Source organism: Xenopus tropicalis, chromosome 4, assembly GCF_000004195.4.
Source record: "Xenopus tropicalis strain Nigerian chromosome 4, UCB_Xtro_10.0, whole genome shotgun sequence".
NCBI classification, from domain to species: Eukaryota; Metazoa; Chordata; class Amphibia; order Anura; family Pipidae; genus Xenopus; species Xenopus tropicalis.
The window spans coordinates 80,814,826-80,839,689 of NC_030680.2; the positions used below are offsets into that span (position 1 = coordinate 80,814,826).

Sequence of the window (24,864 nt, forward strand, 5' to 3'; positions counted from 1 at the left end):
ATTAAATAAATGGAGTGAAACTATTTCCATATTCTTATCTGTTTTGCAAATGAGAAACCAAATAGCACTTCCATATGTCTGTTCATTGATGTTATCCTAAAACTCAGTGGGTTAGGTGCTTGAGTACACAGATGCACCATTATGTATCCAGCATGATGTCTTCTTGCAGAATAATAAAATTATCTTCATTGACATTACTACTTTCCTATATAATCCATATATTGCTTTGAAAGTGGGTGTATACTTACACTTGTTGGCTTTAAAAGTATAAATAAGGAATAAGGAACTGTGAGTACAACCTATAAGAATACAATTATTTTATGTAATGTAGGTTGTATGAGTGACATCTGAGCTGCTGCTTCATTACCACTTTGTTTGAGAGTTCCTGCAACACAGTATTGAATCACTTATATGGAAACCTGCATCCATAAACCTCTGAATAACATCTCACATATACCCCATTTTAATTAAAATGTTAAAATTATTTTTTGTACTTGATCCCAACTAACTGCATAAATGAACACTGGTGGCAAAACAATCCTATTGGGTTTATTTAATGTTTTTATGATTTTTAGCAGACTTGAGGTTTAAAGATCCAAATAACAGAAAGATCAATTATCTGGCAAACTCCAGGTCCAAATCATTATGGATAATAGATCCTATACCTGTAAGTATATGTACAGTTGATGCTGTGAGAGAGAGAATAAATAAGCACAGCAATAAATAAATGTCAGGTAGACAAGAGAAACTTGTTCTTTTGGGCTGCAAAGGTGAAAGGAAACAATTAGTTAAACATCACCATATTATTATTCTACATTTTTGGAGCACCAGCACATTTATGTAGCACTTTACAGAGACTGTTCATCATTCACATCAGTCCTTGCCTTGGTGAATCTAAAGATTTAAAGGCCCCTATCACAAGGGCGTTTTGGCCCCTAGTGCCACCCTGAGGTGGCCTAGGGGATGCCATCCCCCCTCGCTCCTCTATGCTTAGTTTTTTTGCATCAGAGGGGGCTGCATATCAAGTGCAGAGAACGCAATAGCACTTTCTGGGCTAGAGGAGCCAAAATTTTGATTTAAAAATCTGAAGCTTGGCTCTTTAAGTTACCAGGAGTGGATTTTTGCCACCCCTGGTAACAGAAGAGGCACCTGTTTCCTCTGAGGGGGTGCCAGGCAGGTACCTCTCCTGCCTATCCCTAGTCTGCGCTCCCTTGTCATTGCCCCCCCACTCACACATGGGGGTTGCAGGGGTGCGGTGGCCAACCGGGTTGCCTAGGACCCGATCTGCTTGGCCCATCCCTGCTGGCTGAGGTGAGTTTCTCAGCTCACCTCATTGCAGCCCTCTCACATTTACTCAAGTAATAAAAAATATAAAAATGTATATATAAAATAAACAGTATTCTTACAAGTTTTCAAAACACTACAGTTCTGTCTTCTGGTGTTTCAACTGATATGTTATATACATGTAAGCCTTTCTTGGCACACGTACTTATTTTGGGCTGTATACTTGTTTAACAGGAAATTTGGCTCCCTTTGCAGATGAAAGGTACTGGGAACTGGGATTTTATCACACACAGTTTGCAGCAAATATTAACTTTATATAATGGTTATATAATAATTATAACATGCAACAGTAATAAACCCTGCTTTGGAAAACTTTGTGGTTTTAGCCACTACTGCCTCAGTCTCTCTGAGGACACAGTTCCACACTCCACTCCTGGAGTAAATACCCTTTCCCAGTTCAGTCCTGGCAAAGTCCCTCCCCAGAGCTCTTTTGGTTTCCCCAGGTAGCGCTACCTGCCCAAAGTACCTCTCCCTTTGGAATAGTAGCAGGCACACAAGAAACACCTGTCCTCACACAGGGGACACACAGACTCTATACCAGTATTCCCCAACCAATGGCTTGTGAGCAACATGTTGCTCCCCAACCCCTTGGATGTTGCTCCCAGTTGCCTCAAGCAAGTGGTTATTTTTGAATTTCTGGTAAGCCAGCAAGTTTTGGTTGCATAAAGACCAAGTATAATGCCAAACAGAGCCTTCTGTAGGCTGCCAGTCCACATAGGGGCTATTATATAGCCAATTATACCTCTTATTGGCACCCCCAGGAACATTTTTCATGCTTATGTTGCTCCCCAACACTTTTTCAATTTAAATGTGGCTCACGGGTATAAAAGGTTGAGGATCCCTGCTCTATACCATTCCTCAGATGGATCACTCACTGGGGATCCACAGGGGGTCAAGGCATCTAACAGCAGTGTAGCTGATCTCTCTTTACAGGCTGGCACTCAGCAGAGTTCCCATCAGCCGTCACACAGTCACTGCTTACTGGATGGTCTCTCTGTCTCAACACTGGCAAAACAACAGGGGCACCCTTTATAAACTGCTGGGTCCGCCCCTGATTTTTGGCTCCAAACCTAGGCACGACTCCTCTCTCCCAACAGTGCACTGGGGCATCCAGCCAATCCAGTCTGTAGCTGGATGATGTCACAGACTGAGAAACAGGGGAAAGAGTTATCTGATCCCCTACATACATATATAAAGAGAGAGTATGTGGAAGAGAGACAGGCATGGTGTTATCAGGAAAACCCTGTAACAAATAATTTAGGAGAACATGCCTACTTGAGCAGGTGTGTATGAAGTCATAAGTTTAAACCTGTTTTTTCTGCAAACTAATGTGCATATTTTCAAAAAGCAGCAGATATATCTGCAATAACAGAGCTGGGATTCCTTTTTTTTAAAAAAAATTGTATTATTCTGAGTGAGACAGACATATGCAGAGAGGGGATATACAGACAATATACTGGCATAGTAAAAACAGATGGGAATAAAGAGCTAGGGATCAATTAAACAGTCTGTGCTTTATTAGTCAACCTGGCAAAGTGGTGACACAAAACAACACAGCTATGTTTTACTGACAAAATGCAAGGTGAACCTGAACTACACAGTTTAGAAGAGGTACTATCCTAAGAAAGTGATTTTCCATGCAAAGAGAATGGCCTTTACAGAGAAACTGTTGTGTTTATATAAAAATTCATAGACCTAGAACTTTAAGCTCTACAGGGAATCCTGGAATTGGAGTAGAAAGTATAACTGCAGCTGTATCAAAATAAACATTTATCAGTGTCATCTCTTTGTCCTTCAGTAGATGAACTCTCTGTTTCTTGCTTCACACATGAAGGTTGATAATAAATGAAACTTTCAAAATCATTTATATGTTATTGAGTGGGTCACTTCAAATTAAAAATGTTTTCTCCTGACCCTACAAGCCTTGAGACAAAACGATCTTTGGATAAAAGTCTCCAGAGGAGTTCAGGTGCCTGCAAAAAATAAAAAACTTGCAGGAAATTTACTCATAGAGTATATATATATATATATATGACCTGAAACTAAAACAAACCTTGTCTTCAAAATGCATAAATAATTATTGGATTCACACACACATATATACACATATTTTTTTTCTAACTATTTATGCTGCATAGCCTGTTGAAAGTATTTGATACTTTCCATATAGTTAAGTTTCTGTCAGGATTCAAACACTGCTTGATGTGTTTCTGACAACATGCATTTACCTCCTGAGCCACTTTGGGCTTATCCTGACTAATTCTCATGTCTCTCTTCTGGTATTCTATCTGCTCACTTTCCTCTGCCCACCTCATTATCCTCATGTGTTTCCCATCTTCTGATCATGACCCTTTATAAGCCTGACCATTGCACCTTGCTTGGTCATTAAGCTGTTCCTGTGACCCTGCCGCTGATTCCCTTGTTCCTGTGCTATTATTCTCGTGACCCCCTTCTGGTTCCAAGCTCCAGATTCTGTGTCCTGTTCCTGCCCTCTGCCCTGTTCCTGTTCTCCGGTGCCCTTCCTTGTCCTGTTCTGATTCCCCAGTTCTGACCTGGGTCTGTCCTCGACTTTGCTTGTTTGCTGCTAGCCTTGACCTTTGGCCTGATTTGGATTGTGTCTCTGCCTGCCGTTTTCAACTATTCGTGTGTATATCCATAGTGTGCACTGTTACTTATTTTCACTTCACTACGTTTATTAAAGTTCCTTTCACTGATCATCATGGCCTCTGACATCAGTTCTATGGTATATGTTTACACTCCGGGTTACCCAGTCTTCAGGTTCCCAACTTCTTGGTACTCCATGGCTGGCCCTGAAGAAGGTTACACACTTGTGACCAAAACGTTGGACCACTAATTTTTCACCAATAACTTATTTTTTGATTCAAACCTGAAGAGTACAATGCTATTTTTCATATATATATATATATATCCTGACGACGGTCCTTTGTGGATCGAAACGCGTCGATATGAGTGTGGAGCAATAAAACTCTTTTGATACTTTTGAACAATTGAAGCCGTGAGTGCTTTCTACTGCAGCTATGTATATATATATATATATATATATATCAGTCCTTATAGTGTCTGCACTCCAAAGCTCATAACTTTGCGGGGTGCACAGCCAAATTTTAAAGAACAATGAAAGGTTAATATAAATTAGTCTAAAAGTCTAAAGGCATTCTTTTTAAGTACTTACTGCATATCTAAATTCCCAGATCCTTGCTTGCTTCTCTGAGATATGGTGCTGGCAGCCTACAGCAGTGTGAAGACTACAGTGACATCACTGAAATCTCTCTTCCCTTCCTATTCTCTGAGCATGTGTGTAACTTGATCCTGTCTGCTGTTCTGAGCTACACATACCCACCAGCCAATCAGAAGCAGATCTGGCAGAGGGGAGGGGGGGAGGGAATGAAACACATGTGCAATATGAAGCAAGGAGGGAAAGGAAGGGAGAATACCTTTTTAGAGATGGCTGCCTGTTCTAGAAAATGTGAAGTAAGTGTGACTGAGTAAATATTTGATTAGGTGAGCCAAACGTGTGGTGTTTTTACTAAACAATGGGAGGACTATTGGGCAGTATGCTTTTTAAATTTTGACTTGCATTCTCCTTTAAATATTTAGCAATAAATATTCCGTGGCCGGCACACCCTTTTAAAATTGTCATAAGTTTATTTAAGACATATTGTTTTAAAAGAATCCGACGTTTCGGTCCTCAATAGGACCTTTCTCAAGGTAATATATATATATATATATATTACTATTTATGCTGTATAGTCTGTTGAAAGTATTTGATACTTTCCATATACAATATCTATTGTTTAAGCTAAATAAAAATTTCAAACTATATAATAATGCAAACTATTTTAGGTATAAATATATTGCTGTTTGCCTAAACCAAGTATTTCATTGTAATATTTATTTCTGTATGAAGATTGCTTTTGCTTTGATACATGAAATAAGTTATTGTTCATCTATGTTTTAAAACTACATTTCTCATGTTGACAGTGCTTAAGTCTGATACAGCTATAGTAAGTTCAACTATATACCGTACATGTTGTCAGGATATTATTATTATTACTATTAATTTGATTTATAAAATTCCAACCTATTCTGCAGTGTTGTACAAAAAATGGGTGTACCTATTACACATAAAAGAAAACATATAAAAACAACCAGTACAAGAGAGGTAAAGAGGGTCCTGCCAGGATACAGTGTTAGCCATGAAGGTGGGCTTTAGCTCTCTTCATTAACATATAATTAATTTTAGCAATAATACAAAATATTGAGACAGCTTGCATGAAAAGATCTAGGACATTATTATACAGATAAAGTTGTGAAGAAATCAGTCCTGAACTGTAAACTAGCTCAGGTAGCTTCTCTGAGCACTTTTGCAATTTACATTAGGTTTCCTTTTTGTAAGCATGTCCGCAATATTAGCAATTTTAGACTTTCAAAAGCCCATTAAAAACAGAATATTAATTAAAAACGCTCAGAGGACCACTATGAGCAACTATAAATCATTTTTGGGGAGTTAAGATCTCCTTTAAAAAATATGTAGCAAATACACTAAAACAAAATAACAAAAATAATTGTCTTTATATCTTCATGGAAAACATAAAACAGCATTTTTGTATGCGGAACAAAACCTCCCCCGTGCCCAAAATCTTCCTTAGAATTACAGAACTCATCTAGATCACTGTTATGCCAGTTCCCTAATGGATTGTTTGGAGAAATGCAGCATCTAGTTTAAATTATTATAAATGGCATATTTAATATTACCATATACAAATATGAAAGTCTGACTGGAGCACATATAATACATAATCCCCATTGTGGCTGTGTATAGTGTATTACTCAATTTTTAAAAATGTGAGTTTGGAGCTAATTACATAAGAACTCACCCACATTCTATTCATTCCTAGGGGATTTTTAGAAGTGTATTTATCAATGGGTGAAACCCAGAACTTACCATTTGATAAATACACTTCTAAAAATCTCATAGGAATGAATAGAAAGTGGGTGAGTTTTTATGTATTAAGCTCTAAACTCACTTTTTAATAAATCTGCCCCATAAGGTACATCAAGAATTACTTTAAATAACAAGGAATAACACTGCAAAACAGAAAAGAATACTACACTGCATTTGGCTAAATGCCAGGGAAAAAGCACAACATTCCATGGGCATCCCCTTTATTATATGCAATAGCCAAGTAAAACAGTCCCATGGCTAATAGCTTTTGCTATTATTCCTTGTGAGTTAATCAGATTTTTGAGTGCATTAAAGGAACAGTAACACCAAAAAATGAAAGAGCTTTCAAGTAATAAAAATATAATGCACTGTTGCCCTGCACTGGTAAAACTGGTGTGTTTGCTACAGTAACACTACTATAATTTATATAATAATCTGCTGTGTAGCCACGGGGGCAGCCATTCAATCTGGAAAAAAGCAGAAAAGGCACAGGTTACATAGCAGATAACAGATAAGTTCTGTAGAATACAATAGTATTTTATCTGTTATCTGCTATGAGCCTGTGCCTTTTCTCCTTTGAATGGCTGCCTCCATGGCTACATAGCAGCTTATTTATATAAATTATAGTAGACTTTCTGAAGTAAACACACAACTTTTACCAGTGCAGGGCAGCAGCACATTATATTTTAGTTACTTTTATACACTTTAATTTTTTGGTGTTACTGTTCCTTTAAACAGCAGCCCTTTAATATGCCTTTGATGCATTAGTAACGCTTTAAAGTGCATATACTGCAACAGTGAAATATAAATGACATATCATACACTTTGATACAACCTTTATATTCACAATCCTACAAGTCAACCATGATACAAAGTATATATATCCTACTATCACTTATTAAAAGACTGCACTTTCTAAATACATTCTTAAAATGAATAGAAATAGAAATACAGAGCTCTCCTGAACACTGTTGTATTTTTTTCAGGGCTGTGGAGTCGGTAGATAAATTCTCCTACTCCGACTCCTCAGTTTCTGATACTTCCGACTCCGACTCTGACTCCTCTGTTTTTAATATGCTAATGTATTTTATACATTCATACAGCCAATGAAAAGCATGCTTCATGGTCATTCAACGTGTTCGTTTATGCACTGCTTTATTCTTATAGCAGAGATGTAATTAATTATCACTGTTTGTGAATTGGGACATTTAAACTTGCTTTATTTTATTTTTTTTATTCCCATTTAAATTTAGTAGGAGTCGGAGTCGGTTCATTTTTTGCCGACTCCAACTCCAGGTACCCAAAATTGCCTCCGACTCCTCGACTCCGACTCCACAGCCCTGATTTTTTTTTACCTGACTTTGGTAACAACCACCTTTCCAATGTTTCATCTCTTGAACTGATCAAGGATCGTTGCACAGTAGGCACCACAGTGGGTACTCGGTAACTAGAGACAAGCAATGTGCTTTAGAATCCCAAGAATCTGGGTGCAAGAAATCCCTGGGCAAGTAGCCAAGATTGCAGTATGGCATGGAGATATAGAAGAAAAAACACTGAGATGTAGTGGGCAACTGGAGTTGTCATATGAAATTGCTGGACCACTGTGATCTACTGATCCCCAGCTCATGATCTATCATTTTTATCACTCCTGCACTGAACTGTGCTCTTTTGTTCCTTGGAGCTTGTGTCAAGCTCAAATAACAGGACTAACAATCCTGTTAACATTTACAGCTTTGAAACTGTGTAGAAACTGGTTTCTATTTGTCTGGTCAAATTTCATTATGGGGGTTATTTTCCAAGACCCCAGACTGAAGTCCAAGAACACTCAGAGGCACAAGAGTCCTCATGCACAGAGCACAGCAATTGTGGACTCTTCTCCTCAACTAGCTCGTCTGAAAGTCATGCAGAGGTATAGGGGATATGTTATGTGCCTCGGAGCACAGAGACCTATGGCAATTCAAAGAAAGTGGAAGGCAGGGTTCAAAGTGTAATATAGTGCATTGCAACCTGCCTTCCATTAGGTAAATGAGTTTCTATGTAGCATACAATTTTCCACAGATAGGATTATATATATGCAGTAGCATTACTGAAAATGGACAGACAAAGTCAGCATTGCATTTGAATACAATGACAAATATCTTAAGCAAGCTAGCATTTTAGTAATTCAACTTTTGAGTTTTTATCATATATGCAGTGCTAAAACAGGTTAAGCTGAATCCTAAGTATCACTTATGGATACTTGGAAAGTATTACATGCACTCTTCAAATGGTGCTCTCGGTGCTACTTAGTATAGGTAAACATATCTTCTAGACATAATTTTTTTTTTTTTTGTATTTCAACAAGGTCTTTATTGTTATAAACAAATCAAAAGTTACAGCTTTGTTTGTTCTGAGATGTATACAAAGTCCGTTACATTGTAGTACATAATACCAATAAAGGAAGAAGAAAAGAAGAATAAAAGAACAAGAGCAACTTGATGAGAAGAAGAAGCTAGGAAAAAAAAGAAAACTAAGGCTTGTGGCAAGTGGCACTTGTATGGTAAGTATTATGATGTTTCGGTATGGCTTTGCAATATCATGGATTTCAAATTTTCTAGACATTATTTTATATTATTATTATTCATACCAGAGGCAGTGACTGTAAGAAAAAAAGGAGTCTCTTGGTTAATGCCAGCAACCTTAAGAGACCCTGCAAAGGAATGACACACTGGAATTTGCAAGCATTTAAACTGAAAAGGCATATCCATAGGAATTACCAAAATACTTCTCCTTTGGCACAGTCTAGCAAAGCCTAGGTCTAGTTTGCAGCATTAAATACTATATAATTATATTTATACTAAAGCTGTGCTGTATTATTCTATGGATACATGGTTGCTCAAAATGTGCTGCTGCTGAGTAGTTCTCCAAAACTATGGAATACCGCAAATACTCTTAAAAAACTCTATGTATATGTTTTCTCCTTTTCAATAATGTAATTCTCATTTGTTCTTCAGTACAATTAATTACACTAAATTATTGGTCTGATGGAAAGGCCTCTGACTTTGGGGTAAACTGACTGTTGAAATCCTCTAGGTACATGTTTTTCTTTTGCCACTATGCCATTTCAACTGTGTCCTCACTGATGTCAGGTCACAGTGCTGTACTTAGAAGATCTCTGGCAGGAGATAAACAGGATTAAGGAAATTATGCCTAACACTGTTTATCTACAGACATGGCACAATCCGCAAGCAGAATTAGAAAGAGAAAGCCATGTACCATCAATATAATTATACATACTTCTCTTAATGTTTTCATTAGACAAATACAACGCACTGGAAAATAATGTAAAATGATAAAGTATCGGTAAAGGATGACAATATTCTGTATTAATGGACTGTGGTATATTTGTGAAAACAAAGACAAACAAGAATGAAGTACTAATTAAAAGTAAAATCTCCACAAAAGTACAAATCAGCTAAAGGAAAAATAACTATCTGGATATTTTTGTTGAAAACTCATTATCATCAGCTTGGCCAACTTCAATAAAGAAAGCAAATTGTTATTGGGACAATAATGTCTAAATCAATGAGAGTGACTCCTTACCATAGTTTTATCACGAAACATTAGTTCATATCGATTAGGTTGTTTGATTAAAAGCGCTGCTTAAATTGATCCACTGTCCTTAATGCATTGCTCTCTCTTTGGAAATATTGTTTATATAAGTAAAATCCAGGTATATTTTGTGCTTCTTAGCAGAATATGGGACAAAGTATGTGCAAGAAGTGAAATAGATTAATAAATAATAATAATGTGTCTCCACACTGATGACCTCAACAATAAAGCTACAGAGTGGCAGAAATAATACAGCAGGTGGAACACAACACAGCATACTTCTGGATCTCACAGTACAGTGCTGGTTTGACAAAAAACACAAGTAAAAGTGTTTTGTTTTTTTTTTACTTATATTGGGGAGAATATATTATGTAGGTATATAGTAGAATTAAGTCTAAAACAACTGGACTTTTGAGTTTTTTTCTTGAAAACGTTTTACCACTCATCCGAGTGGCTTCTTCAGTTCATTTGAAAATGATTCCTGATTCAATGTCTTCAAGTAACTTCTCTTCTAATATTTTCCATACCTATTTAGATTAGGGTTGCCATCTGTTCGGATTTGACCTGAACAGTTCGGTTTACCTTAGGCCTGTTTGGGTCTCAACTGTCTGTTCGGTTTTCAGCCTTGTGAAACCTGAACACTAATCTGGACAATAAATGAAAAACATTTAAATACTGAGGTTTTTTTTCTATCAGCATGGCTTAGTTAGCATCGAGTCTAATTCATTTCTTATTATTACAGAAATAAAGAGCAAATTTCAGAGCTTTCTGGATAACTGGTATAACAGACCCCATACAGTTAAAGGATTGGGCTTATTCATCAGGCAGAATAGGGTTGCCAATCGTCTGGTTTTGAACCAGACATCCCAGTTTTCCATAAAAAAAACTGAAGGAATTCCAGCCAATTCTAAGTGATGCAGTAACCAACCCTGGCATCAAAACACAATCCAATGTGCCTGACCCTGTTGTCATCTAGCCTGCCCCTAGCTTTATTACCCCACCCTCAATACCATTAGCCCTACCCCCTTTGTTCGGGTTTAGCCACTGGCAAATGTGGCAACACTAATTTAGATATATTTTAGAGGTACATCAGCAAAGCGTGCTGCTACAACTAAATTTGATTAGTACATATATAATTCTTCATGCCAATGGGGCACAGCATCAAAATATTAAATATTCAAGCTGACAGCCAAAAATGAATTCTGCAAATTTCAATATGGGCTAAATAAGAAATGCATATTTAGGTTCTTACAATTATGATCTTCCTGAATGTAAAATGTTTTTATGTATCCTGACATCTATAAAAATGTACAATTAACAGTACAAAAAGTCTTTCATTACATATGCATATTTGGGTAATAACTTCTCTGTAAGTTTAGTTTTCTAAACTGTGTTAAAAAAAACCTTGCCCACTGTGAAGGAAAAAATGTGCACTGAACCCCAAATAAGTGACCATCAGAGTTCTGCAGGCAGAAAACATGATTGTGAAGTCAGAACAAAGTATGCAGAGTGATCCATAGCTGTGCCTGAGATGATAAAACAGTTTCTCCCCTACATAATATGCAGCACCATCTGGCACAAGCACACAGCAATAAGACATCATATGGAAATAAAGAACAAAGGCAATTCAACTGCTGGAAGACGTAGCCAAGGTATTAAAAAAATCTGTCAGACTTGTTTGTGTCCATGACAAATTAATGATGGAAACATTTTGCAGAATTCAGTTTAGTCTCTGTGTGAACCATGGGGTAGGGGTTTATTGATTACAAGTACTTTTAAGCACAGCCCCCCTCTTCTAACAACCAGCTTCATCAAAGAAATAAAGAAAGAATAGAGCAGACTGATTCTGCAAATAAGGCAGTTTAGTTTAGAATTCATTATTAAGTTTAGAATTGCCATAGCACGTATAGGCTGATAACCTTTGTGGCAAAATATGAACTCCACAATATTTATTTATAAGCTCACCATCCTAAACTTTTTCTAATAAAAGGTTAAAAATAGGTACAATTTATATATGATTTCAGTGTTTCTTTACGGAAATCAAAAGCAATCAAAAACTGAAGTGGCCAAAAAATATGGTATAGCTGTGAATAGTGCACTAATTTGGGACAAACATAATTGCAGCTCATACTGTAGGGATGTTACTATGCAAATAATTGATGTCTTGTGCAATGTTTTCTTGTTTTCCAGTATAAAATGCAAAAAGTCTTTATTAAGATATTTTAAGATGGACTATAAAAAGGCAGCTCAGCTTTAATATAAACAAACCAGTAAACTTATCATTTATGTAATAGGATTGTTTGTTTATTTAAATGGTATTGTAAATGTATGAGCAGAACATGAGTCTGCAGCAGCAAGGGTAGAGATTCTATGCAGTGTTCTGCACCTCTATTATTATTGATGTTTTGATAAGGTGAGCACTCTGATATGTTGTTTGACTGCTACTGCCAAGATCACTGACCCTGCTCTTCTAGCCCCATAACTTTGTAAGACTGAAAATGTTACACAGTCTTTTTTCAATTTTACCCCAACCTGCCGAAGCACAGTAGAAACTGGAAAAATTAATATGCGAAAAAGAAGCCATTTCTGAAGACAAGCATTTATAACCCAGGTTACATTTCTAAATATTTTCTTTTGTAAAGATAACTCTTAGCAAAGGTGTTTTAATAGTGTAATGGTTGTTGAGATACAGTAACCCAGACGTTGTTTAAAGGAAAGCCATGTCCCCATGAAACATAAGTGATAAATTAGCTTGATGAACTCATAGGTGATTAAGAAGATGCTATTGATGGAGGCAAGCCCAATAGTTCATGGCATGGCTGTATATTTATAGCCATCTGGGGGTCCTAATCTTATCCAATTCCATATGAGATAAATATAAGCATGCTTCTGTCTGCATCTGGTACATACTCCCCTTGTGCCACACTGCTAATCTTTTGAAAACATTTTCTTCCCATTCAAAGCCAGCAAATTAAAGCAATACAGAGTTTAATACCATAGCATATTTAAGTTGTCTTGTTGCAGCTACAATGGCAATTTATTTAAAAATGTACCAGAAACAAAAAGTGAAAATTAAATGGTGGTTCTAACAGTCAATTGTATGTACTATCAAAATACATGAAATTAATCATGTGAAATGAACCAGTAAGTGTTTAAATTGTGGTGCGACAAAAATATGACCCCCCTGGCCCAGGAGCAGGACTAAGAAAATACGGGGATGGAATAATAGGATAATTTACTGTGTATATTGCTCATGTGTCTGGTGATTGTCTGTTAGTACTGACAGCTACTAATGAGCGAATCTGTCCCATTTCGCTTCGACAAAAAACTTGCAAATCTTGAACTGGCGTAAATGTTGCACGCAAAAAAAAAATTTGATGCAGGCGACAATTTTATGATGCACACAAATATTTACGCCTGTTTAGCTAAACAATGCGTGGAAATTCGCCACAAATCCATGTCTGCTAAATTATTTTGCCCATCACTACTGACAGTACATTTATAAATTAAAAGAACATTTAATGCTAAAATTATCAGTTATATCTAGTATAATTAAATTTAAAGCAACTGGACTTGTTTGGTAATCTTGTTTGGTACAAAATCTGATTGTGTATTGCCCCCTTAAAACTCAGTGATTTTTGTTTTTCTTATGATCTATTATCCACAATCCCTGGGAACTGGGATTGTTAATACATGGGGTCGACATAAATTTATGTTACCTTAGTTACAGAGAAAAAATTTAATTATGTATAATTATTTACCTCTTTTTCTGACAAAAACACAGATTTAATGTTATTGGCAAGTGGGTTAACAGCCTGCCAACAACGTAGAATCTATATTTGTACAATCCATGCTACAATTTGGGAAAAGTGCATTTCCCCGAACCCACTGTTCCCAAAGCAGTGCCAACTACTGGCATGTAGTGGGTTACATAGGATTATATATAGGCTAATAACCATTAATTCTACTCCTTTATTAATGGAGAACACAATTGTGCTCTCTAAACTAGAATCCTGGAGCCTGGCCCATCACAGCACAGGACAGGTAAGTACCGGGGGGGTTGCAGCATGGGGTCTGCAGCCTAGAACAGCAAAAGGCCAAGAAGTACCTTAAGGCAACTGTTGCAGTTTTCTTAAAGCGGACCTGTCACCCTAAGAAATAAGTCCAAATTATTTTCTATATTGTTAGTTGAGCAAAATAAACTTTACTTACTCTATATAAATAATATAAATCTTGTTTCCTTCCGTCTTGGAATTACTCAATCAAAGCCAGCAGGCAGGCACCATTTTGTGGACACTGTTATTAAGGCAAGCTTTGTATCATGCCAAAATCTTGTTTATGTGATAGAATGGGGGACCTGATGCCCATATCCATGCACTGGCTACACAGTTAGATAAGGAGGAGGGACGGGGATAGTGAGATGTGCACTGACATCTAGGAAGTGCTGAATGGAAAGCTAAAGTTACTGTCTGCCCCGCCTCTATGCCTAAGGCATAGAGGCGGGGCAAGCAATATATGATTGACAGCTGTGATTTTTAAATGCCTTTATAATGGGTTTGGATGTGTTAATATAAAAATGAATTTGGGTTTCATGTTTAATTTGAACAGGACTTTTATTATACAGATTTTCATGTCTGGGTGACAGGTCCACTTTAAGTATCTAGAATGGCAATATTAAAGGCAGACAGAAAAGTGCCAGCAAATGAGTAACAAGGCTAATACTGCAGTGAAATCAGCAGGTTTATTGCAGTTGGCTGCTCCAGGAGAAACATAATATCTAATTGCCCCAAGTGACAATCTGGCTAATCTTACATGCAATACACAAAACTCAGCCAGATGGTTTCACGAGTTGACAGTCTACTGCTTTGTTACACTTAAGCCAATTTGTCATAAAGGCATTTTCTTACTGGGATACTCTTTTTGTGTATAGGATCTATTATTCAGAATGCTTGGGACCTAGAGATAAGGGTCTTCCGTAATCTGGACCTCCATACCTGAAGTCTATTCAAAAATCATTTAAACAATAAGAAACCCAGTAAGATTGGTTTGTCACCAACATGGATTTATGCATGGATTTTATGTTACCATCAAGTACAAGGAAATACAAAGGATTTTTTTTTAAAAAAATGTGATTATTTGATTAAACTGTAGTCAATTGGAGATGGCCTGCCCATAATTTGGAGCATTCTGGATAACAGGCTTCTGGATAATGGATTCCATGCCTGTATTATTGTTATTATAAAGTGCCAGCATATTCCACATCCCTGTACAGCAGAAGAGTGTATACTATAAACACACAATTTACTTATAAATACTAACTGATATGGGAGAAAAAAGGGCCCTTGCTCATTACACAAATGTCAGAACAATAATTAATTATTTAACAGTTGAGTGGGCTGTTATATTTGTTAATATCTCCAAACAAGATCAGCATATAGGTCTTCTATATGATACAATAAATGTATAGATACTGTGTATAAAAGCAGCAAATGCATTGGTTTAATTCTGTTCTAATATATATTTACAATGTGTCTCTTGACATCTGCTATAAAAAGATTGTCAGTCCTGGTGAGAGTCCCTCATAAGCAGCTAAAGAGTTTCCACCCACACTCATTGACAGAACTCAATGGTATCACACTGAACTATCTGACAGTAATGGTGTTCCCACTGTGTGACTCTTTGCAATAAAGTCATTAGGCTGATTGAAAGAAATATTCAGGAAACAGATGAAATAAAAAGTCAGCTATGGTAATGTATGTTCTCTGCAGCTTCTATTGTTAATATAATGTTTCCTCTTACAGTTTTATTCTAAACTCTACGTTCCATGTGCTGTTAACTACTTTTTTGTGTGTCAATTAACTCCTACGCAGTGTTTTAGAGTAACCAAAGACCATTAGATGTTTTCTTTATTCGTGTACTCTATGCAATGGGGCAAAACACAATAAAGTTGTTATGCAACTTATGAAGGCTTGTGGGGCATTTTCTACCTCCCATTGACTGTAATGAACACTAACCCAAAGTGCCAGTTCTTTTGGTTCTTGGTCTAAAAACACATATGGCTCTAAACTTTTTCAGTTTAATCCTCCCTCCTCAAAAGCTGTACAAAATACTTTTAACTGCTGTTTTTTTTAGGTTGAGGCTAGTGTCATTCAAGCGCTATTTGATGCCAGATTAAAATTGATATGCAATTGTATGCTATGGTGGGAATCAACTGATAATAATGGGCTAACAAAGTGATATTCTGGAATGGCTCAGGTAATGCGATAAGTGTATAAAGCCATGGATCATATAGATGTGTTCATCTGTATTATGAGCCTGCAACAAAAAAAACAGAATTGAACTGTCGTAGGGTAGGCAGGTGTTGAAGCTCCGTGGGCGTTGATGGTGTGGGAGAGGGGAAGAGGGTATGGTTTGGTAAAGGGTGCTTCGTTCAAACCAGCACAGGTATAGTTCATTCTGCATAAACTCTTCTCCCGCCCTTCTCTCCCTAAACCAGGCACAGGGTGCTAGTGTAGACACCTCAGTGTCTCACCGAGCCGTATCCCTTACTTTTAACTACTTCATATATTTTAATGGTTAATTAAATATTAAGTTTTAACTTGGTCTGAGTATAAAAACTATTACAGCTGTGGGTTGTGCATTGTTTTGACCTTATTTCTTTCTTCCTTAACTGCATGTTTTTGATCATGCACACCCGCATGCACTCATTTTTTGTTTAAGTGTTGGTGCCCCATTTATATCTTCAATTTATATAACTAGGAATGCTGTAAAATGCAAATAAATATTCATCAAGTATCTTATAAAATTGATATTCATGGAAGGTTTCCTCCTATGTGCCTCCACTGTGAGGGAGAGGCTGGCACAGTACTTCATTCTTTCTTGCCCTGACCAATTCTGCATTTTTAAAACCATAGCCCATTAAGTAAAATAATAATAAGTATCTCTAAGGCAGGACCCATCTAAGTGCCTATTTTTAAGTCTGAAACATACCATACCTGACCTATTTAAAGTGTCCCCTCCCCCACTGTTCAAAATTGGATTAAAATAGTGACTAAAATCATCAACCTCAAAAGAGGCCTATTGAGTGCATTATGGGAGAGCTGTCAACCTTGATCCGACCTGTTATCTGATTGATATGCATCAACCACTGCTTTATCTTTTGTGTTTCCTTTTGTGCGTCTCTTACTGCTAGCAAACGCAGTACCTGCTTGATTATTAATTCAGTAATCTTGAGTGTCTGAAGTGTTGATTTGACATGTATCTGCTCTGTACAGTGTGCTTCAATAGAAATACTACCTGAATTAAAGAAAAAAATCATACACAAAAGTCTGAATGAATTATGCACGGAACAAAAACTTTAAAAAAATAATTTCATATTCCTCAGCTTTTTTTTAAAGGTTTCCCTTTCATAACGAGTCTGCTAGTTCTACCTTCCTTTCTTGGTCTGAAAAATGTAGTTGTGACATAAGAGAATAAAGCTCAGTATGACTACTGATGAGTACCTGCAGCCTCTGTTTTAAACCCATTTAAAGGCACCAGAGCTAATCAGCATTCTTCAGAGCTGCAAGTTTCAGGAGACCTTGATAAAGGAGTCACCTCTATTATTTTATACTGGGTAATTATGTCTTAGAATATTACATTATGTGCGTGTGTATATATATATATATATATATATTTATGTGTGTGTTTCACTCTGACAATAGATGTGAGTTACCAAACAAAAACTTTGTTTTTGAGCCACGACCTTGAATAACTTAAACTGGTGATCGAGGACTCAGCATGCAGTCCTCAGTTCTCTGCAAGAAAACGGGATGCTACCTTTTGTGCTATTTGTTTATTCACATTCTTTAGCATGAAATAAGAGCCTTCAATTATCAAGTGAGAATAATTCTGTAAAATTAAAATGTAATTGAGAGAGGTCTGATTACCACGAGGCATAGAGTTGCAGACAAATAAGATGAAAAACAATAACAAAAAAAGTCTATGATCATAATGCCTTGGGACTTTTATGTAAAATAATTTTCTATTGAGAGAGCTTATTTTCTACTCCCAATGGTGGTCTTGCAATTGTTAGGGGATAAAAAAAGCATGAACGATTTTTAAGCCTGAGGCCATTAATCTATTGAATAGCATACAAAGGAAAAGCTGCAGATACACATCCAAGACTCATAAATGCTAGTGCTGTGCAATTTCCTCCCTAAAGCTCCATTCTGTAGACAATAAACATGATATACACATCTAATAACATTTAATACATTTCAGTACACAGTCTTAATTTGTATCCGAAATAAACAGGTTGTAGGAGAGACAGATATGGGAGAATCCGTGGTTTGCTATGGGATTTTTGAGGATGCTATAAATAATAAATAAGTGAAAATTTGTTTGCGTATTAAATTCACAGGATAAATGCCCATTTCATGTTTTATTAGAGCTTTTTTTAAACTTATATAAAAACAGTAAATTATTAAAGTTCTATAAATTATTCAATTTTTATTTCTGTAAACTGAAGGTAGAATATACATGATAGAGATGAAAATAGAACTTAGAGTGTAAGTTATTAGTATGAAACCTAGGAAAGTCAAACTCATTGTCTGAGAAACTGGAGAACTAGTGACTACAGGACCTACTCAGGTTATTTTTTTCTAATTCATGAATTCACATCATACTATACATCTCATATTAGAAACTGATTTTTTTTTTCTAAAAGTTTGCATTTTACACTATTCACAATGATGGATGCAGATTTTTGGACGACTTTGGAGACTATAGCGCCAATATAGTGCAATTATCACATTTTTTAGTTAAATTGTAAGAAGCCATGATCAGTCTTCTTGCTCTAAACAGTTATTCATTTGGGTGATTCTATTCATAACACTTAAGAAAAGAGGACTCTTAAGCTCTACTGACCTTTCTATAACATTTGAGTCATTTTTAGTGAATATGCTGTAGAACTGTTTGTTCGCTGTGATAATTATGCTTCTTAATGTATTTTTTACTTCCTTCGCTAAGCAGACAAATCAAAGACTCAATTGCAGGAAGGAGGTGGTTCATTCCATCTGCTCAATTGCTTATCTTTAAAACAATCACCATATAATGAATAAAAACACATATCTCCCAATATTCCAGATTAGGAAGATAAAATGTTTTATCTATTCACCCAATTATTCCCTGGCATGCCAAGTTACATGCAGATATGCCTCAGATCTGCTGACTACATTGCCCACCTTTGCATAACCCAATAAAATCACTGTTCTTGATACATGTGGAAGCAGAACAAAATGGTATAGGGCAGCTTTAAAGATAAACACCCCTCCTGGGCTGAGTTAGACCACTTGTTTAATGTGTCATGCCCAGTGGACAATAGTAATATATTTGTAAGAGCTATTTTAATGCCTCATTCCATGGTTCATCAAAGGTTATCACTATACCACATAGAAGAAGATTACACCATATTACACAGCAGAGTGCAAAATTTATCATGGCAGCAAAATACCATCTTGTGGTGTACCAAGTGCCTCAGAATATTCTGAAAACTTATGAAAAATTTCTGATTAAGTGTTTGTAGATGTTAAGGACACTGAATAAAGAGTCCACCTTTTGTGAATAAAGAATTCACAATGAGACTCCATAATATAATTAAGAGTGTTTTCTATGTTCTGTTAGGAGTATATGTGGGCAGGGTAAAGAGTTCATCGATATGCTTCTTCTGCAAAGCAATGCTTAACATTTCTTGTTAGAAAGTAGTCACTAAACTTTCACTGCAACAATGCTCTAGTAATTTAACCCCATCTGGACTAAGAACTACAGAACAGTCAACTGTTCTTCTCTAGGAAGGAGACACAGAGTGGTGATTAAATGAAAGCTGCTATGGACTTCCATCACACTCGTTACCATTAACAGAGAAACATGGTAGTTGTTAGGTGTTATTTATCACTTTACTTTGTAAAGTCACTCATCACAAAACTTGAGCAGCCTTAAAGAATAAGCGATAATACCTTTTAGTAAAAGAAAGATGCCCAAATCTTCTTGTGTGCAATTACTAATTGAAAATTCTATGCACCAAGATTAAACTGAATGTAGCAATTTATTTTATTTTACATTAGGCGCATGCATACAGACATATCTGAGCAGCACATACAATCTGTACAGGCAGCAAAGTCTTCTTGATGGGGGTCCACTGGTTTTACTGTTGGGCAGCACCTACCTAAGCTTTTAATCTTTATCATACATTTTTTAAGATTGTAAGTGATTTTCCAACAGCATTAAATGGCATTATTTTGGGTATAATTAAACTATTTATGACCCAAGATATTTTATGAGGAAAAACAAAAGATTTTAAATTATACATATCTGATTTTAATAGATGGCTGATTTTTATGAGCAATTCTGCTTTGTAGAGAACTTATTCTAATAATCCTATCAACTCAGTTAAAAGATGTGAATGTTTTGTCCAAGTTTTACTCTTTGTTTTATAGTGCAAGATAACTTTAATAGCTTTCCAGAATTGTGCCCAAAGGCCTAACTACAAAATACACGTCAACACATATGAAAATAAATAATGCATACAGAGTTCCTTAGAGGTTCCGTAGGGGCTCATATATAATAAGAACAAACTACCAAAGATATTGTTGTTAGTTTAATTACTTCTAACGGCACAACCACAAAGGGTTTTTTCAAGGCATAAGGACAACGATAGTTCCTCTGCATAAATAATCATCAAGGAACTCTGCATAAAGAATAGTCCCATTGCTCTCACCATTGTTAAGTTGCTCTAGAATATAAATGAAAATAATACATGCTTCACATGTACATGTTTGTGGATTGACATACATTATCAGCTTTACAATATATAGAGGCATACAGCTGACTGCAATAATTTAACATGACATTTTCAGTAGATTTTACTTATAGACCATCTTAAAAAGGCATTTGCAGTTTTGTGTATCTTGCTGTTTTTTAAGATATGCAAGTCTTGACAACATACCATTTCACAAACCAGCAGTATTTTTTTCATGTTGATGAGGGGCATAGTCCCATTAGAAAGCAGAAACAACTGACTCTTATCTGTTCAAACAGTTGACTGATAATTGGTCAGCGCTGTGTAACTTTTTAATTAAATTCAAGGATTCAAATATGTTCCCATCTAACTACACGTGAGAAATATAATCACTCAGTTTTGTCCAACTCGCCTAGCCTTAACTGACAGTGCACTAAGAGGCAGATTTATCAGTGTGAAATTAGAGCTCAGAAACAGAAAAATGCACCCACTATCATTCATTCCTAACATTCACCTATTGATAAATATGCTTCCTAAAATTCTATTGGAATAAATAGAAAGTGGGTTGGTTTTTCTGTATTAAGCTCTAATTTCACACTTAGATAAATCTGCCCCTATAAAATTGAAATTTTAAGTCTCCAGAGGTCTGTTCCTAAACACAGATATGTAACTGATTTGTAGTGATATAAAAGGCACAATCGGCGTGAGCATGCATGGAAAGTTATATGAACCATCGGCCACAGGTGATCACAGAAGCCTTACCACCTCTTACTGACTGTGCACCAAAATACATAAGAGAAATGCCTAAAATTGATAAAGTAATGACAAAACAGAGGTAGGAAAGAGCACCAAAGATTTAAAAAGTATATACTTCAAGCATGCAAAATAACAGAGAACTTGTGCATAAATAAAAGAACTGGATGAGAGGAAGACTATAGCGGATTAAAGTAACAAAACAACAAAATTCAATTGAAAGAAAGAAAGAAAGAAAAAGGCAGCATAACAAAACAGACTGAAAATAAACAAGATGGAATATAGCTAAGATGAAAACAAATTCAGAAGGTTGTTATAGATGTGAGAATAAGTGGGGTTATATGGACAGGGGCATGCCTATATAACCAACAAATAATTTTTGAGTTTAAAGCCTGCTTAAAGTGGACCTGTCACCCAGACTGAAAAAGCTGTATAATAAAAGCCCTTTTCAAATTAAACATGTAACTCAAAGTCATTTTTTTATTAACACATCTATACCCATTATATAAGCATTTAAAAGTCCGAGCTGTCAATCATATCTTGCCTGACCCGCCTCTCTGCCTTAGGCATAGAGGTGGGGCAGACAGTTACTTTCACTTTCAATTCAGAACTTCTTAGATGTCACTGCCCTCCTCACATTCCCCCTCCCTCCTCACCATTTAATTGTGTTACCAGTGCATGGATATGGGTATCTGGTCCCCCCATACTGGCACAGAAACAAGATATTGGCAGGATGCACAGCTTGCCTTAATAACAGTGTCCACAAAATGGAGCCTGTCTGTTTTCCGCAATGGTGAATTCCAGTGCTGAAGGAAATAAGTTTCAAAGAATCTATATAGTGTAACTGAAGTTTAATTTTCTTGACAAACACAATAGAAAACAATTTGTAATTATTTCTTAGGGTGACAGGTCACCTTTAAACATACTGCTTAACATTCACAATTAACTATAAATAGCAAGAAATTCAATGATTACTGTAAATGCAATAATTAATTTCCTTACCTATCTCTTCCAGTTTCCTCTTTAAACATATGGTCACAGTGTTTCATCCGTAACTCTGTTGTTATGTATATTTTTGCACTCCTATAACTTTCAGCAGTTCTCTTTAACATATTATAGATAATTCCTTTCCCATCATCCCGCATATTTCTGAAGGGACCCCATATAACATAGATGGTGTTGTTGGCCTCTTTAAAGAAATATTTTGGATCTTTGAGCAGAAGGGGTACACTGGTATGAGACACCACCCGAACAGTAGTGCGCTTTCCCACATCTTCAGTATATCCTTTTGTGGGGGCGTTGTTCATCCTCCATATGCAAGAATATTGATCAATTTCGTCACCAACTTTCTGCCCAATCATCTGTCCAGAATTTGAAACAATCGCACAAAGCCCACAGTCTAGTTGCAGAGGCTGAAAAGAGATTAAAAGAAAAAAGTTCACAAAGACAAACTCCAAGCAATTATTAGTTATAGGTGGCATCTATTCAACAGTCTGATAAATTCTCAAACTCTGTGAACTCTTCTGTTACTCTGCTATTAAAAAATGATGTACTTTTTCAACATTGCAATAAAATGCTATCAATTATAGACAACAATGTAAGAAAGTTGACAAGACTTGCATTGCTTCAGTTGTACTGAATGTAATTTATGTTTATTCTTGTCATAAAAGTAGTATAAACCAGCAGAGCATATTGCATTCATGCAGTAAAATCTGCAGTCTGCGTTCCTCTAAGATTACAGTTAGCTATAGGAATTGTCTCCTAACAAAGAATGTCAGCTGGAATCTCAGCAAGCCCCATCAGCCAGCACACATTTTCCAAGGATTCTTGTAAAACACTTGGCTTTTATATCCACAATAAATATAATTTAGAACATAAACACAACATATGAATAATGAATGTTTCAACATTGCTTTAGCTATATTTTTTTTGTCAAAGCCATGAGTAATATAATTAAACTTGTTTAAATCAGGACTCTAACTAGTGTAATAAAATTATTGTTGCTTTAATAGTATTTGGTTAGCATGGAAGTTATGTACGAATGCTTCTCAAGATTTTGCAAACAGGGCTGTATGACTGTAACATTCATGTACAGTATGTAGAAAGCATTATCAATCCAGATTTCTAGTTTTATAGTATTTTTATAGCTGTGGAGGATTAAACCTTTGCATATATATATATTTTTATTTTTTTTAAAGTCCAGGAATGATGCACACAGAGAACTCCAGGTGCTGGATGGGTGCATGGTTAACATAACATAATTAGTTAGCACAAACAAACCGCACTCACAGGACTTGTATGAAGCAAAAAAGCAAAGCCCTCCCCCAACACTACCTCATTCCCTGATCATGACATCACTTAGATGATGTAAAAAAGCTGTGTAGAAAGACCTCCCACATGTGCATTGGCAATATATATATATAGGTTATAGTATTTAAGTTTTTAGCTCTGACATTGTAAATTGTTAAATAAAATTATTTATAACTAGTGCCCTCAGTTACTAATGACCCAGGTGCAAAATCATGCCAGTATATCCCAAGCATTACCATAATAGGATACATTTTTATCTGTCACAGGGGGGCCAAGCCATTAGATAGAGGGACACTGGCTAAAGCCCATTCCAGGTACCAAAGAAATGTGAATCGTATCAGTGTTTTCTTATATCTTTATTCTTATGAACTAAGGTTCACCCACCTAGATACTGGAACACAGAGGGGACTTCAACTCACAACAAAATAAGTGGGAATGTTTATATGAATTTAGTAATCCCTAGAGTTATGTACAGCCAAAAATCTGTTGCACACCAAAATATGAAACCTGTTTATTATACTTTGATGAAGTATACAATACAAAATATAGGAAAGAATAAGGAAAAATTTTGGATCCCTTCACTTCCAAGCCCATTTAACCTGGTGGAAGCACCAGGAAATAGGGTCTCAAAAGAAAGACGTTATTTGCTTCCAAGTTTTACTACATTATTATTGAACTGACACTTTTATCCATTACATGTTAAAGACTGTAACATCTATGGCAATGTACCAGAGTGCTAAATGGCAACATTTATATCTCTGGGTTTATTTATGAGGGATTGCACCATTTTGCAACTGTTTTCTGCTTTTTAGCACTGATCTTAAAATTCTAATCTGCCACCAACTAAGCCCTGAAGAGACCCTAATTTGCTTATTTTTTACAGAATTTCTTTTTTATGTAATCCACCCCATTGTTGCAAGACAATATGTTTATTTAATAGAAATGAATCTAAAACAAAAAACTGTGTAACCATTAATAACAAAGAGGGAAAAAGATTTAGAGAACACACAATGGTCCATCAGTATCTCTGGCTTTTAACTATTATTATTGGATCTACAAAAATATCCAACATTGTAAAAGGAGTTAGACAGCACTGCTCTAGGGAGCTGACTAGTTTACTTAC

The 24,864-nt window shown here is 36.1% G+C and overlaps 1 protein-coding gene across 1 annotated transcript in view; it reads right to left on the reverse strand.

The window, feature by feature from the left end:
• Positions 1-24,864, reverse strand: part of st6galnac3 (ST6 (alpha-N-acetyl-neuraminyl-2,3-beta-galactosyl-1,3)-N-acetylgalactosaminide alpha-2,6-sialyltransferase 3) — a 156,412-nt gene that overhangs the window by 23,270 nt on the left and 108,278 nt on the right. Inside the window, exon 3 of the mRNA XM_002936087.5 lies at positions 22,434-22,843. Coding sequence (XP_002936133.2) covers positions 22,434-22,843 — 410 coding nt within the window. The remainder of the gene's footprint in view (positions 1-22,433; positions 22,844-24,864) is intronic.